This window comes from Rhamphochromis sp. 'chilingali', assembly GCF_963969265.1.
Source record: "Rhamphochromis sp. 'chilingali' genome assembly, chromosome: 1".
Lineage (NCBI taxonomy): Eukaryota > Metazoa > Chordata > Actinopteri > Cichliformes > Cichlidae > Rhamphochromis > Rhamphochromis sp. 'chilingali'.
Window position 1 is genome coordinate 29,279,918 of NC_137929.1, and position 16,156 is coordinate 29,296,073.

General features: G+C 42.9%; 2 protein-coding genes across 3 annotated transcripts; both read left to right on the forward strand.

Moving 5' to 3' along the window:
* Nucleotides 1-3,255: 3,255 nt before the first annotated feature.
* LOC308392294 (5,6-dihydroxyindole-2-carboxylic acid oxidase-like) lies at nucleotides 3,256-8,271 on the forward strand. The gene is made up of 7 exons (XM_080875269.1): nucleotides 3,256-4,257; nucleotides 4,385-4,707; nucleotides 6,226-6,430; nucleotides 6,544-6,711; nucleotides 6,807-6,986; nucleotides 7,077-7,223; nucleotides 7,311-8,271. Exons 1-7 carry the CDS (start codon nucleotides 3,903-3,905, stop codon nucleotides 7,496-7,498), a joined length of 1,566 nt encoding a protein of 521 aa, XP_080731395.1. The 5' UTR covers nucleotides 3,256-3,902; the 3' UTR covers nucleotides 7,499-8,271.
* Nucleotides 8,272-9,440: 1,169 nt separating this feature from the next.
* lurap1l (leucine rich adaptor protein 1 like) lies at nucleotides 9,441-14,995 on the forward strand. 2 transcript variants are annotated; one of them, XM_080875277.1, is made up of 4 exons: nucleotides 9,441-9,528; nucleotides 9,696-9,805; nucleotides 9,898-10,189; nucleotides 13,531-14,995. In XM_080875277.1, exons 3-4 carry the CDS (start codon nucleotides 9,983-9,985, stop codon nucleotides 13,918-13,920), a joined length of 597 nt encoding a protein of 198 aa, XP_080731403.1. In that variant the 5' UTR covers nucleotides 9,441-9,528; nucleotides 9,696-9,805; nucleotides 9,898-9,982; the 3' UTR covers nucleotides 13,921-14,995. The 2 variants fall into 2 exon arrangements, with proteins under 2 accessions (XP_080731403.1, XP_080731402.1); XM_080875276.1 differs by having other exon boundaries at nucleotides 9,442-9,528; nucleotides 9,696-10,189.
* Nucleotides 14,996-16,156: the final 1,161 nt, after the last annotated feature.

Consider the following 16,156-nt stretch of genomic DNA (forward strand, 5'->3'; position numbering starts at 1 on the left):
ATGGCCACGAGCTGTGGGTAGTGACCGAAAGAACGAGATCGCGGATACAAGCGGCAGAAATGAGCTTCCTCCGAAGGGTGGCTGGCCTCTCCCTTAGAGATAGGGTGAGAAGTTTGGCCATCCGGGAGGGGCTCAGAGTAGAGCAGCTGCTCCTCCACATCGAAAGGAGCCAGCTGAGGTGGTTCGGGCATCTGACAAGGATGCCTCCTGGGCGCCTCCTGGGGTTGGTGTTCCGGGCATGTCCCACCGGGAGGAGGGCTTTAGAGCATATATCAACAGTGTGCATCGGCAGTGATGCTTTTCTCTTATATAAAAGGTAGGGTGGCCTTCTTTAACAAAAAGAAGACAGCCAGAGTGTCTGGTGTTTATTTATAAGGCTCTACTTCAAAGACTTTCTGGTCACCTGTAATCTCTTATTACATTTAAATAGAGTATTTACAGTGTCAGGTCACAGGACTTTCTAACACCAGCTATACATTTTACTCACGCTGGGCTTAGAAAAACTGGATGAATGGGCGCTCAGTGTGTTGAGCGGGCGACCACGTGACATACGGCTGAGAGCAGCCGGCCCAAGTTTGAGTCTGACCTGCAGCCCTGTGCATCATGCCTTCTCCTCTCTCTCTCTCTCTGCCCCTGCTTTTCTGTCCTTTCTTCACTGTATCTATCAAAATACAGCAGGAAAAAAAGAGCCAAGGTCCCGATCTCAGCGAGGCTGCATGTTTAAAGGATTTAAGAATCATCATAATAAAATAACTTTATCCAGATAATTAATTTGGGGTGTTACTCTTTGTTTGTGGAGGCATGACCCTGGATACAAACATCACAGTGAATCAAGAAAATTAGCTAAATGCATTAATTACGGCCAACAAAGATAAAAAATTATGTGGAGGGAATCAGAGAATCAGAGTTAGTAAGCATAACCAGTTAGACCACTACCCAATAACACAGTCTGATGGTGAGAGTTAGCAAAATAATTATAGATAGTTACTAGTAACTTTGAAAGAGATTTTAACTGAAAATTAGGTAACATTCCATCTAACACAAGGACTGAGTTATCTTATATGTAATATCTTTATACGTATAAAACTTTTATTAGAACTAACACAAGCAAAGGCACAAATTAAACATAATAAATGCCGTAACTACACGTAAAACAAGAGTTGTACATGATTAATGAATGACAATTAACAGTAACCTTCACCTCAAATGCAGCTGATAAATAATGTGGTGAGATCAGAATCGTATTTAAAAGAAGAAAGTCGTTTAAAGTTTTGGAAACTGAGCAAACAGAAGAAGTCTGGATACTTCTTGTATGTGGGTCAGCATTTTTCTGAAGGTTGCTTGCTGTGGTTACACAAAGTAATTCAAAGCTGCACAAAGACTTATGGTCTCTTTATATGTGAGCCTTTGAAGATAAATCCACAAAAGTCACATCGGACCAATAGCGAATCTGTTTATCATTCAGTGGCTATTCTCAAAAATGTGACTTTTGAACTGACGTAACAGGAAAATAAGTCCTGGAGATTTAATTCAAATTCAGACTCTCAGCACTGTTTGGATTATCATGGCATCAAGCGTAACGGTGGGCAGATTAGCGTTCTGTAAAACAGGAGAAATAATGAGCAGAGGAAACACGCTGCTGTTCGCCTGATCGGTCCTGCAGAATTTATTTAGCAAGCACAAGCAGACATCTTTGCTTCTTTTGTCACTTAGCTTAACCACAGTTGTTCACTATCAATCAACAGTATCAACATAAAAGAAAAATGCAGATAAAATAAAAAGATACACATTTATCATAAACAAATGAAGAAAAGAAGCCAAGGTGTCATGTGAATGGTTTGTTGTGAAGGCTTACATTCAGTCTTCGTTGTGAAGTGAGCTGTAACTCATTCTTTAGAAGTGAATTTAACTTAGAGCTGCAGGAAAACATGTTTTTCTCTCTCTCTGGTGTCTTTGGTGGTTGAAAGATTCATCGTATGGTCACACGTCCAAGCTGTTAAACATTTGGGAGGCTTGCTAGCAAACATGTCGTATCTATGTTTTTAAATTACAGCCATCTTTAGGAGTGTGTTGTACTCCGTGTTGAAGAATATTAAATAATTCCTTAAAGTTAGTTGGAAACAGAAGGTCCTTATGTGTGACAGGTATACAGCTTTCCCTCCTGCTGTGTCTGAATTTACTCCTGATGAGACAACATGATGTCCCACCTTCTGCTTCTCTGGGATTGTAAAATTCATATATTCTTACTTTTTATGGTCTTTTATAACAGACATGCCGAGAAACTGTTTACCTCTTTACCATTTACATCTTGCACTATAAAGTTTTTGTAGTCCTGAGGATTTTTTTCGAGACTTTTGCAAAGATTTTGGATATATTCGAAATATAATGACCTTGTCTACATAACACACAGTTGGCTAACAAAAAATCTGAGCTTGCCCTTTATTAATCGCCGATAAGTACTGTGTGTTTGCATGGGAACTACAGCACTTCAGCCAGCAGAACCAGCTTCAGCACTGGTTGTGTGGGGAAGCCAGATGACATTATTGTGTGGTGTGACCTCCCCAGGCCACATCTTGGGTTTCCCCTCCCTGCATGAAACATCATTATACCTTCTTTATCTCCAACAACCAGACTTGCCACCATTATTACCTCAAAAGCCTTCCTACATGCAATCCCTCCGGTCTGACATCACACAGCTAGTTCTCATGACACTGATCACCTCATTCCCCACGTCACATTACTGCCAGAGGGGCTGGAGATAGGGAACTTTCAGATGGAGAAGAGTGTGCCTTAGGTTTGTGCGTGCAGTACGAGCCCTCAACAAACACTGTGTGTTTCTGTGTAAGCTCTGACTGGGACAACAAATTTCCTTGTAGGCAAGTTATAACAATCTATCACGCGGAGCATTTAAAAGGCTGATTAAACCAGCAAAGTATTTATTGATCTGTTTTGAATTCAGATTTTAAATTTCCATGCATGACGTGAAAGGAAATAGGAACCTGTTGCATTGTTATTTATTCTGATTTAAAACACAGAGACATTTTTACATTTCTCAAAGACTTTTTCTTGTGGGATAAATGCTGTTCGTGCTTTCAAGTCTCACATGCTCTGGACAGTAAAATCAGGCTCGGGTTTGGGGAAAGAAGGAGGTGGAGAGGGAGGGTGGAGGGGCCTTCCTGAGAAGTCAAATGACCTGAAATATGATCACTTTAGCAAACCTCTGAGACAAGATTAAATTCCAGTGTCACACACACTAGGTTGAATTTCTTCAACATGCTGAAAAAAAAAATTTATTATTATTTTAACTCTCCAAACATCTATTCCTTTGCTAAAAGATTTGTGAGGGGGGAACTATTACTTCATAGCTAATTAATTTTCATACAGTGCTCATAAAAGCGCACTGAGACGTTACACTGTGTGTGTGGAAGTAGTCATTTATCATAATTTGTGTTTCTTAGAGTCGGTTATTAATTGGACTTTCTTACATTTAATGCTGTGTTTATTCGGTCGACTGTAGACATCCAGGGACTTTTTTTTTAGAGGAATAAAAGTGTGCATGACCGGATCACACTACCTTCTCCATCCCTAGGAAATATGATGTTATGTGATGGGATCACGCGGGAGTCAGTAAATCCGGTAGTCATGCGCTAATCCGGTATTTAAGGTCGTCGGTTCAGTGGTTTTGGGGGGGAAACAGAAGTGGAGTCTTGCGTGGGTGCATGGAAGGTGGAGGTTTACACCCACTCATTTGGCAGAGAAGAAATAACTTCTGATGTGAAGTGATGCAAGTGTATTTGGGGGGAAAATAATTAGTTCAGGTTTGTACTCGAAGTCAGTCAGTAAAAACAGACTCGAAACCAGCCGTGCGTAAAACTTTGGCAGCGACTTTTCTTTTTTGGATAATGTGGCAGTTCTGCTTTTTGGTGATTGTGGGCGCGGTGGTTGTGAGCGCTCAGTTCCCCAGAGAGTGTGTGACTCCAGAGGGTCTCAGGAGTGGACAGTGCTGCCCGTCGCCTTCTGGACTGCCTAATGACCCGTGTGGCTCCAGCACCGGGCGTGGACAGTGTGTGTCGGTGGCGGTGGACACACAGCCGCATGGGCCTCAGTACCCGCACGACGGACGGGATGATCGGGAACGATGGCCCAGCCGTTTTTTCAGCCGTACCTGTCAGTGTAACGGAAACTTCAGTGGTCATAACTGCGGCCGCTGTAAACACGGATTGACCGGGCCCAACTGTGACCAAAGAGTTCCTGTTGGTAAGTGCAAAAAAGCTGCCAAAAATGTACCAATTACGCGCATCTTGGGTATTAAAAACTGATTTCCAATTAGCGCGACCGGTTGAGCTAATATGTTTTTTTTTTCTCCAATGCTATAATCCTCCAGTGAGAAGAAACGTGATGCAGCTCAGCGCGGAGGAAAAGCGTGCGTTCGTGAACGCATTGGACCAGGCCAAGCGCACGGTGCACCCCGATCTGGTGATCGCAACGCGGCACTATCCGGGCATCTTTGGCCCTGACGGGAACACCACGCAGTTTGAAAACGTCTCCATCTACAATTACTTCGTTTGGTCCCACTATTACTCCGTCAGCAAGACCTTCCTGGGCGCGGGGCAGGCCAGTTTTGGGGGCGTGGATTTTTCGCACGAGGGCCCCGGTTTCCTGACCTGGCACAGGTACCACCTGCTCCAGCTGGAGCGAGACATGCAGGTGAGATAGTGCAGATAATTAGATCTATAACAGCGTACACTGTAGTATTGCGGATGTCATTAGGGTCTTTTTAACTCAAATTTGAAAAAGAAAAAAAAACTAACTGATTTTGTTGCCTGAGAGTCGCTAATCATCACTTAATTGTTTATCGACATCTTTAATTTACCAGTTTAACACCGACAAATGTCCTTCTTGCCTCCCACCACCCCACCCTCCCCTGCCCGCTTGTTTTGTTTTGTCTAATGCGCTGTAATGGCGAAGAAATCATAATTGACGAAGCAATGTCACACCTTAATAAGCGAGCAGCGCGCAAAATGTGACTTTAACCACTTCAAATTAGAGATTGGATTCGGTCTGCACACCATCCATTTGGAGAAAACAGCACTGAAAGGAGCTTTGTTGAAGAGGCGTTATTAGACTTTAACGATCACGAAAGTGACACGTGGAGAATGTTAATAATCCGCTCCAGGGTCGGTGTTGCATGCATCAGTCGGGTCACAATTAAGGGCAGAGAATGAGGCTGCTGTGTGTGCTGTGTGGGTTTGAACCCTGTCAGTGTTGGACTCCTGCAGAGAAGCTCCTTCCTTATCCTGAGCAAGTTTCTGGTTTAAATTGGGATCCCTAATTAGTGCCTTGTTTTTTGTTGTTCTGTTTTCATCCTCAAATCTGTCACACTGGTGAAGTTTGAGGGAAATAATAATAATAATAATAATGGATTGCATTTATATAGCGCTTTTCGGGGCCCTCAAAGCGCTTTACAATTCTACTATTCATTCACTCTCACATTCACACACTGGTGAAGGCTCTTTTTTTCTCCAGTAAGAATTAGAATGAACTGTCTCTGCTTCTTGTCCTGCTGCATTTAAATCATATAGGTAAGAATGCCTGGATTTTATTAGTGTGGTGGGGGGGTTTCTATCTTCAACTCACTCTTTTACCCGACTGGTTTCATATCAGCAAGCATAGACTTTAAAAGTGGGATTTGGTAAGTTTTCCTTTGATAAACCACCGGAGAAGAAGAATTGAAGGAGGGAATAATTCACAGCCAAGCAGACAGGCTATGTTCCTTTGAGATTCATGAATATTTTGCCCCTATAAATCCTCTATTGAAACATTTTCTTTACCTTTACGCCTTATCTTGAACTACGAGGTTTTGCATTGGAAAGTCATGAAATAAGTCGGAAGCAGAGCAAGAGCGCTGCACTGCAACTTCCTTTCACAAAGTTTCATCATTTCTGAATCCATCGTGACTTTATAGCGCCGTATACATCCCCCCAACTTCTGTCTTCATATAGACGTTCTACATAACTAAAGGGATTAAAAAGACTTCCACTAGAGCTTTCTTTTTTAGCACAATTTATTAAAAATAAACGAAACTTTAAATTAGATCAGAAAGATTGCAATACCGACTCTTCAGACTGAATGCATTTGGTTTGCATCACAGTCAAATACATCCTTATCCATGGCGACACACTCTAACCCAGCCATGCTTTGATTTTATTCATACTCAATACCCAGGACATGCTGCAAAACCCTTCCTTCGCCCTGCCCTACTGGAACTTTGCTATCGGGGGAAACACATGTGACATCTGCACAGATGACCTGATGGGAGCCAGGAGCAATTTTGACATGAACTCTCTGAGTTCTAACTCCATATTCTCCCAGTGGAGAGTCGTCTGTGAGAGCGTGGAGGACTACGACACGCTGGGAACCATCTGCAACAGTGAGGCTGGAGACTGGTGATGTTGCAGTGATCTGTGGGGGGGTTTTGTTTTGGAGTTCTTTTTGAAAATACGGTAATATCCAGGTTGTTTTCCTTTCCCTCCCTCCCTCCAGGCACCGAGTCTTCTCCCATTAGAAGAAACCCGGCAGGAAATGTGAACAGGCCTATGGTCCAGCGTCTCCCGGAGCCCCAGGACGTGGCAGACTGCCTGCAGGTCAACACTTTTGACACGCCGCCATTTTTCTCCACCTCCTCTGAAAGCTTCAGGAACACCATTGAAGGTGAGCGAGCACAAAGATATTTCTGTCTGTCTGTCATACAACTCTTTTGCGTTCACATACACAGCTTTTCGTGCCCTTTCGTGCTATTTTGGCAGGCTACAGCGCCCCCAAGGGGAACTACGACCCTATAGTGAGGAGCCTCCACAACCTGGCTCATTTGTTCCTGAACGGGACAGGAGGACAGACTCACCTCTCCCCGAACGACCCCATCTTCGTCCTGCTCCACACCTTTACCGACGCAATATTTGATGAATGGTTGAGGAGGCACAGCCCAGGTCTTTCAGTAGCATCTGTTTTTAAAAAACGTATTGTCCTTCATAATGGCGCGGTGAGCTTTTGTGCTAATTTAAAGTGCTTCCCGACAGATGCGGCTGTGTACCCAGAACAAGATGCTCCCATCGGTCACAACAGGCGCTACAACATGGTGCCCTTCTGGCCTCCGGTGACCAACTCGGAGATGTTTGTGACCGCCCCTGAAAACCTCGGTTACTCTTACCAAGCCGAATGGCCAGGTACACATTTGACCCGCACGCCTTTAATCTCGCCTTCAGAGAAATGCTCAGATGACCTGTAATCATTGTTTACTCCTCCCTTTCCAGGTGAAAATTTCACCCTGAGCGAAATAATAACCATGGCCATAGTCGCTGCCCTTGTGGTCGTCGCGGTCGTTTTCGCTCTCACCACGTGTGCTGTGCGTGCCCGGTCTCACAGGAAGGAGGGCCACCAGCCTCTGCTCGGGGATCAGTACCAGCGCTACGATGATGAGAAAAGCCAATCTGTTGTATAAACTCTCTCTCACACACACAGACACACACAAGCCCCACTTTAAAGCGCCTCTTTGTCTCACAGTGACACGCTTGTGTGGTTTGTTAAAGTCTGAATCTGTTCTCACTAGAACATAAAATCATCTCTTTTGTTGCTGCATTTGTGCGTCTATATTTACAAATAGTGCAGATGTAAATATTGACTTTTACATTTCCTACTTACTGAAGACTTTTTATAATGAAAAGGCCCTGAAATAGACTTTCACCCCGTCTCTGCCCAGCGTCACCCCTCCAGGACCCTGAATTTGATCAGTGGTTAAAAAAAGGCCTTAAATCAGGAATTGCATATCAAGATCAGCTGACTTCTAAGTTCAGTGTTTGCTGATTCACTTAACAAAAAGGGGGCACGCCTGAAAGGAATGTGCCAGTGAGCGTTTTACATCCATTTAAAGTAATGAAGGAAGTAATACTTCCTGAACATGACTATCGTTTTACTAACTGCATACTCTACATCATCCCCTGAGTTTATCTGACTTTTTAGGTTCGCTTGGTTTAGCTGCACAATACCAGAAAAGGTATATTTTATCAAAGTGCCCATGCAATTAAGCCATATTACCCACAAGGGGGTGCTGTAGTTTAATTTCTAGAACTCTGCAGGACCTACTGAACGTTCAATAGATAGATATGCTTTTTTATGATGTGTTAAGTTACTGTTTCACCTGACTTGAAATGTTGCTAATAAACGAAGAAGTAGAAGGAAAATAAAGCACAGTGGTGATTTAGATCAAATGTAAAAGAGTGTCAAGAGTCTTTATTTTCTGTCTTTTTAGCTGAAACACATTTTTCATACAATAGTTGAAAAATGTAATTTATACTTTTGTATTTTTACATAAATAATTCTGTTGAACTTAGGGGCTTTACATTAAATAGTTTGGCATCTGGGAATCATTTATGCTACTTAAGGGTGTGAACAATGCAGGCCCACGGGAAAATCACAGAATTTGATGTGGAACAAATACAGTGTAGAAAATTGGCATAGATAGCAGTGGGCATGGATTTCAGGCTCATTTGCTGCCCTGCGTCCTCGTGCAGATGGTGTTACGCGATAAGCGGCACTGCCCACGAGGTTAAACACTGTTTGCATTGAGTTTTTTGCAAAGCAGTGAAACAAATGTTTAGACTTTTTGTGAAACGTCTTGAAATGTCATGAAACCATGACGCTTTCTTTCCAGGCTCTTTACACTACCATGACCTGGATGATTGAGAATCTGCGCAGAGACGTATTTAAACTCTTTACTCAAGAAAAAACTAGAAGAAGTTAGCTTCAGCTGCTTCATTATTCACAAAGGGTGTTTAGTTTTTACACCAGATGGCCTTCTTGATAAGAGCCCCAGAGGCCTTGGGTGACACCAGGGATCTTTTGCTTGTTAGCCAAGTGTGTAAACCCCTGTACTATGGAGCCACTAATCCTAATAAGTGCCCTAATATTACAAAGGTTTTAGCATTAAAATAAACTTAATGCTTAAAGTCTCCACAGAGACCCAAGTCTCCTTTGTTGTTGGGTCAGGAAGTCTGACAAATCGAGGGGTACAACATGGACCTACTTGTTGTATTGACCCCTCGTGACAAGGGAGCAGCCTAACAGTAATCTGGCATGGTGTTGTGTGCGTGTGTCGTCCCTGTGTCTGACAAAAACCTTTACACCGAGCAGCAGGTATACCATCGCCTCAACATCCTACACTGTCGCATACATATGACACAAACAATGCTATAACGACCCCCATACACATTGAGGTGGTACTCAATTGTAATGGAAAATGACCAAAACCAAGCAGAGCAAACTCAGGCTGAGTAGTCGCTAACGAAAAGAGGCATTATATTTTCAGGGGGGGCAGTAACCATGCCCTTCACCCCTCTGGACACGCCCCTGCTATAACTTCATTTATCACTTCTAGCAACCGTCTTTTATTACAGTTACAGGACTCTGAAAGCACCAGTTGACTGTGACTAGTTTCCCTTGACAACACGAGCTCAGCTTGTCGGGGGTCACGAGGTGAGAAAATAAAGAGAATTAAAAGACCTTGCAAAAAGTTATTCATAATAAAATTTTAAACAGTCATGCTTATTTTCTTTGTGGGCTTTTGCCACCGCTTTTGAAAAATAATATCCTGGAAACACCTCTGCTTTTTTATTTCTCTCGCTCTCTCGTCTCACCTGTAGGGAGTCTGGTTTCAGAGGAAGCTCCCCCAATGGGAGGGTCCGCGGAGAGCGCGTTGTCGTTAAACTGTCCATTCACGAGCTTAAATGGGAGGTCTGTTGCTGTGGCAGCGGTGAGTTTAGCGTCACAGCGAAGAAGCTGCGATGAGCGCGCGCCTTAAAACTTTTATTAGCATACTTTGACTCCACTCCTCTCTGATTAAAGCTCACGCGAACAGCCCGCCAGGCTGTGGGAATATAACCTCCGTGGTCGCAGATAACTGTCCTGACTGCGTGTGTGACACCCCGCGATGGAGGAGGACAACAGCGTCATGCGAGACTTGAAGGACATAGAGACGAAGTTGGGCCGAAAAGTTCCGGACAGTCTCTTTCGCTCTCTCGCCGGAGGGAAACACGACAAGTCCGCAGCGCCGCATTCAGGGAACTGCAAATGTTGCGCTAACTCTGCGGACATAAAAAGACTGGAAAGCAAAATGATGTTTCTCAAACAAGAGATGGTGAGTGTATTGTCTGAGCTCTATAATAGCTTGCAAACAGTTTAAGTCTTCTCTTTAAAGCTTAGTTTCAGGTGTTGTAAGTAATATTTTAATAATTACTTTCAGATAAATGTGGTGGCATCGTTGTTTACTGCCAGGGTGGTCTTGTTTCTTCTGTTGCGTTCAAGGACCTTACCTAGACACAACAGCATTACCTGAGCTCCAGGTATAACCATTAACTGTGAACGACTGTCACGGGGCAAGGTGACAGCCGTTCACACTGTGCTGCGGGCAGAGGACTGTTTGTGAACTCCCGTCACCTCAGGGCGCTCGCCCCCTCTCCTGTCGTATGATCCAGTCCACTGCAGTTGTGCAGCTGTAATTATCTCCCCATGCTTGCATAGTTTTATCTGCAATCACTCAAATTGTTCTCAAATGTCCCTGGAATGTCCTGCTAGTCTCAAACTCCGACAGAGTCGCAGCAACGCGCCATTTTAAAAAGGTCAAGACTGGTATTAGGAGTCCCGAGCAGATGGTGTGTCATAGCCAGCAGACTGACCCGCTGCCACAGATCTCGCTCTGATAGGATTAGTTTATTAAAGATTACTGTAAGGACAATAGTAGATCTGTAATTGGCTTTTTTTAGACTTAAATTTTTGGTGGCAGTTATTTTGTTATGCAAGCATCCTGTAAAAGGAAAAAAATACTAAATGAATTTATTTTAAATGAAGTGAGTGTAATCCCAACTGTGACTGGTCTCTCATTTCAGCCACTAATCCAATCAGACCACTTCCTGCATGCACACTCACAAGTTTGTGCCAAGAAAGTAGCATTTAGCTTTTCTATTGCATTATTTGCGAGCCCAAACTAATCAAAGGAGCAAATGAACTGTAAACTGCAGTCCCACCAGGTCTGTTTGGGGTTTTGTATCACAAATCATGTTTTGCATCCAGTGCAGACAAAAACTGTGCTGCACTAATTGTGTTTCTGATATTCATTTTGTGATAGAGACCCAGTGGTGCCATCCTATTAACACAACATAGCTGCTTGGCCTATAATTCTGGTGTAACTCCATCTGCTGAGCTTCTGTGTGTGTGTTTGTGCATAAGGCAGGTGGTTATACTTGCAAAACAAACACACCGGCAGCAATGTGAGCCAAATGAAGGGTGGTTACAAATCCACTCTAAAGAAAGGCTGTTGTGTCAAAGCAGCTGTCTGGAACAGTCTACCAACCCTGTCTGCCTTCATCTGCCTCAGAGTGTTTTCACTGTAGCAGGATGTTGCAGCTGCCCCTTTACCAATTTTCATTCAGACCGGGCGTTTGTCACCAAGTAGACGCAGGGGGAATCCCTTTTGAATGACTCCATAGGCAGTTCCATCCACCCTCAATAGCATGGTTTGTCAGGGCAGGAAGTTTAGTCAATGGCCATACTGTGTAAAGTAGGCATCGTTTATCCATTGTCCTGAATAAAAACTGTCTCTTGGCTGTGATTTGACATGCGTACAAGTCGTTTTTCCGGTGTCACATGACCCAACAATGACTGGAGTAGATTGTGTTTTCTCTGACTAATTTATCTGTGGGGGAGAGTACTATTTCTGAGACCAGGAATGAACCTTGAACCTTGATGCTTACAGTAGCAATACTGACACTGCTCGTTTTTAGTTGTTTTCTTGGCTTCCACTTTACTTATGAGCTCTATTTCTTGCACTGTTAGTGGACTTTGACTCTGTCTTTAAATTGTCACGCCACAGCTACTGGCAAGAAGTAGTCCAATGCCTGAATTACGCTTCAGCGCGAAATCTACGTCATAATCTTCCAGACCAGTCGGACTCATTGTGATCTGTGTTGACCGGACATGTAGTTACATTTCTCAGGTCCCTTCAGGTTACCTGGAAGGTTACAACATGAGGTTAAAAGGAGTTTCCAGTTACGACTTCGATTTTCCTCAGAAGTCTATATCTGGCATAACTCATACCTGTCTGTTTATCTACAGATTTAAATAGGGTGCTGGTGTTGCTCACGTGGCTGTTACAGGTTACGTAATTGCTGGGTCATTTGCTCCAGTTCTGTCATTATAAATGCTAAGAAGTACACTTTTCACTACTGTGTTTGTTCTTTTGAATGCATAACTGTTAGGCAATTACAACTAAATAAAATACTCTACAAGCTCCCCTGCAGTGTGCTCAGAACAGTCAGACAGTTGAATCTGGAATACCATCTTTGCTCTGGAGATGATGAGAAAATAGTGGGACCAACAGACAAGTCACACAGTAGAAGAAGAATATACTGGCTGGGGAGAAAATAATTTGGTATGTGAAGCATGATAAGACTTTGCAAATGTCATTTTAAGTCAGCCCACAACTCTTTGTCTCAAGCTGAGCAAAGAGGAAGACTGCTAGAACCCAACTGAGATTTTTATGACCAATGCCGATATCTGCTGATTTAAAAATTTGATCTGTCGGGCACATGAAATGTAAACAGACTTCTCAGACATTTATCATGTGTAGTTATTTATGAATCCTCACTAAGATGATATGACCGCGCGCTTTAAAAATAGTCTTTTGTTGTCACGACAAGTAATGGATAACTCGTTTACCTGACTTTGGTCAGATCAGCTGGTAACTGTTTATGGCGTTTCAAACAAAGGCTCTAAACACTAGTGGCATATTTAAAAAGGGAACTTCTTCCTTTTAGTAACAGAAGTACTTGAACTAAGACAAACAATGTCTTTAAAAAAGATTAAATCAGTTACTAGTAAAATAAAAGTAGGTAAGTTACAGAGGCCTGGATGACCTCCTGTATTCCCCAACCAGTTGTCAAGTCGTTGCTGAGAGTTGCTGGGTGAAATTGGTACTAAAGAGGGTCCTACATCAAAAACCTTTTTGTGATTGCTTCGGTCACTAGCAGATTGCCTGTAGTTTGTATGGAAAATGCCTACATGTCTGCCAACAGCTACCGAATACCCTAGGCACATTTTGCAAGTGTTTGTAGACAAGTTGAAGTTTTTCATACAAACTACAGTGGCCACTGCAATCTGCTAGTGGCCAGAGTAATCACAGGATGGTTTTTCATGCAGCCCTCTATACCTTGTTACAACTAATTTGAGCTTGCAAATGACATCAAGTTCGAGCAATTGCCCACAACCCAACTGGAGATCGTCAACCAGTCTCTAGGCATATGTGAAAGGGTCTAATATTACAAGGTGTAGGTTAATTTTTCTTTCCCCCCTTTAAGTTAAGCTTACCCACTGCTTACATTAGCCATGTATTTAGAGAACAGACATATTGATCTGTTAACCATATTTCCTGAAATGCGAAATGCAGTGACCTTACTTGAATGTTTATTTTTCTCCACAATACAGGCAAATCTGCGAGCCATTGACGTAAAGCTCATGCAGCAGCTTATGTCCATCAACGAGGGCATCGAGTCCATCCGCTGGATGATAGATGACAAAGGAAGCGTCGCCAGCCATGACAGCAGCCTAACCGGCAGCTTATACAGCCTGTCGGACAGCCAGGACGGCGCCTCGCTGCGAGGAAGCTTCAATAGTTTGAATGATGGCAACAGTGACGGCCTGGATGGTCTGTCTGTGGGTAGTTACCTGGACACACTAGCAGAGGACCTCCCGGATGAACCCTCGCCTACGGACCTTGATTGTTTTGTGGATAAAACGGTGATCGACGGCGACGCCTTTGCCAAATCGCCTTTGAAACTCAGGGTGGAGTCGGATGAATACTACTGCTTTGGATAATAATGATAAGCTAAATGTGGCGATTACAGAGGGACTACTGTAATTTGTGAAGAATGGTTTTCAAAAGTATTCTTCACTTTTAAAACAAAATGCTATTTTTTTTTTTCCTCAAATTGTAGCGAGATGTTAGCAAGTCTTACCTGATGACTAATGTTACGTTTTACTTTCCTGACTCTGTCGAATCGACGCGCCTCTTCAAAGCGTTCACGCTTAACATTCATGTCTTAACACTTTAAACGCAGGTTAATTGAAAGGGTGTTTTATCATGATTCAAAGTTCTTGTTTTCAGCTATCCAATACCTCACTGGGTGTATCTGTCACACTTTTTAGCCTAAAGGTATTTTCAAAGGTGGGTGTGGAAAAAGTAGAAACATCAACTGAACAGCCGATTTTCCTCACTATCTGTGGAAAACCCGACTCTGAGTTTGCGTCAGGTCAACCACAATCAGCTGATCCAGACTAGATTGGGATTTAGCAGCCATTTGGAAAATTGGACATTTCATGCTGAGCGATTCTCAAGGTAAAACAGTTTCAAGTGATTAGTCTAAGTGTCACAGCAAGTGCACTTTGCTTCCATGCCAAATCCTGAGCTCCACTGCTGTATGTGTGAAACTTTTAGTTCTGCTATTTATTGTTTTTGTTTTGTTTACCGACAAGAGTTCCCAAGTCAAACTCTGCTCAGCAGTAGTAGTTAAAGCATGTAGCCTAAAACACAAGAGATTCGTTGCACAGATTCTTGACTGAAAACCAAAGCAGTTTGATTGTCTCATAGATAATTTAGGGCCTGCTTTAACAGCAGATGGGAGGTTTATAAATGATGGACATATGTGGGACACATGTTTTGCTCTGTGGGCAGATTTTAAATTCACTGTTGTTAAAGAACGGTTTAGCGAGAGCGATACACCGCTGTACATACATGTGTTATTTTTAGCTTTAAAGCTCCTGTGTTGACGTATCTGACGTTTGTATTCGCCTGCTTTTTAAAGCAAAAACTGTTTTTTGTTGTTGTTTTGTTTTTGTTTGATTGCTGATGATCTGTTGTGGAAAATGAAATAATATATTGTGATTTTTCTTGCTCATTGTGCTAAGTTGTTTTGTTTTTTCTTTAAGCAAAGAAACTTCTAAGCATGATGCATTCTGAACCTTTAGGTCCCGTTTTTAGAAACAAACCTCATTTTGGGATCCAAATGAGATGGAACGTGAACCTCACAGTGCTCGCCTTTTTTAGCTGATTGAAGTTGAGAATAATCTCTTAATAATGAGGTCAGACTCCGCGGTGCCCCGTGTAATGTGCCGTGGAAAATTACCCTTGTTAATTCACATTGTTAAAAACTCTAAATTGGGCAAATAGCTGTTTATTTGTAACCTTTAAAATATCCAAGCTGTTAACAAAGGAGGAGTGTTTGGAGTCATTTTCTTTGGCTGGCATAAACTAGCGTTATTAAAGATGACAAATCATGCTGCCAGAAACTCACGAGTATCTGTCATCTGGCTGGAATGACTGGACTGCGTCACTTGAGAGTAACTAAGGCAAACAAAGACGAGACAGAGCTATTGCTGAAATGCCAGCCATGCAGAGTCATTGACGGGCTGTTATGTTATTCTCATTTGCAATGCATCGCGCTGGCTCCTTATCTTTCATGTGATAATTGCAGGTCCAGACGAGCTATAGAGGGTAAGTCTTCATGGGAAAGATGAGAACCCTGCTCTCATCGGCCTGCAAATGAATGAGTGGCCTTTGCCCACTGTACTTCAGTAGCTGTTACGCTCGCTTGGAAATGCTGCCTTGCTCCCTTTGTCCACAGAGCTCCATGTGCGCTGTGACGAATGCTGTTTAGGGTGTTTACTAAACAGTGGCAGCAATCTCAAGATTGGACACAAAGGACACTTTTAAGTGTTACATTAGGTCCAGACAGATAATCACTGCATCCAGGCACATTAAGCATGCTTTTAACTTTGTCTCGCTCCAAGTGCAGAGCAGCTTTATTTGGTTTTACGCTGCCTTATCTCTACCACCCAGAGGCTTCGGCGTAGCTAAAGACCCCTGTAAAGCTGAACCGGGCTGATTCCATTAAAACCAAAAGATCCGCGTAAATGACAGCGTGACCTTCATGTCAGCAATTCAATTAAAAACAAAAAAATATTCTCTAAACTTTCCCAAATGTAATGTCCCAAAAAATATATCCATATCCAACAACTGATAGCTCATTACTTGCAGGGAAACTGTTGAGACTAG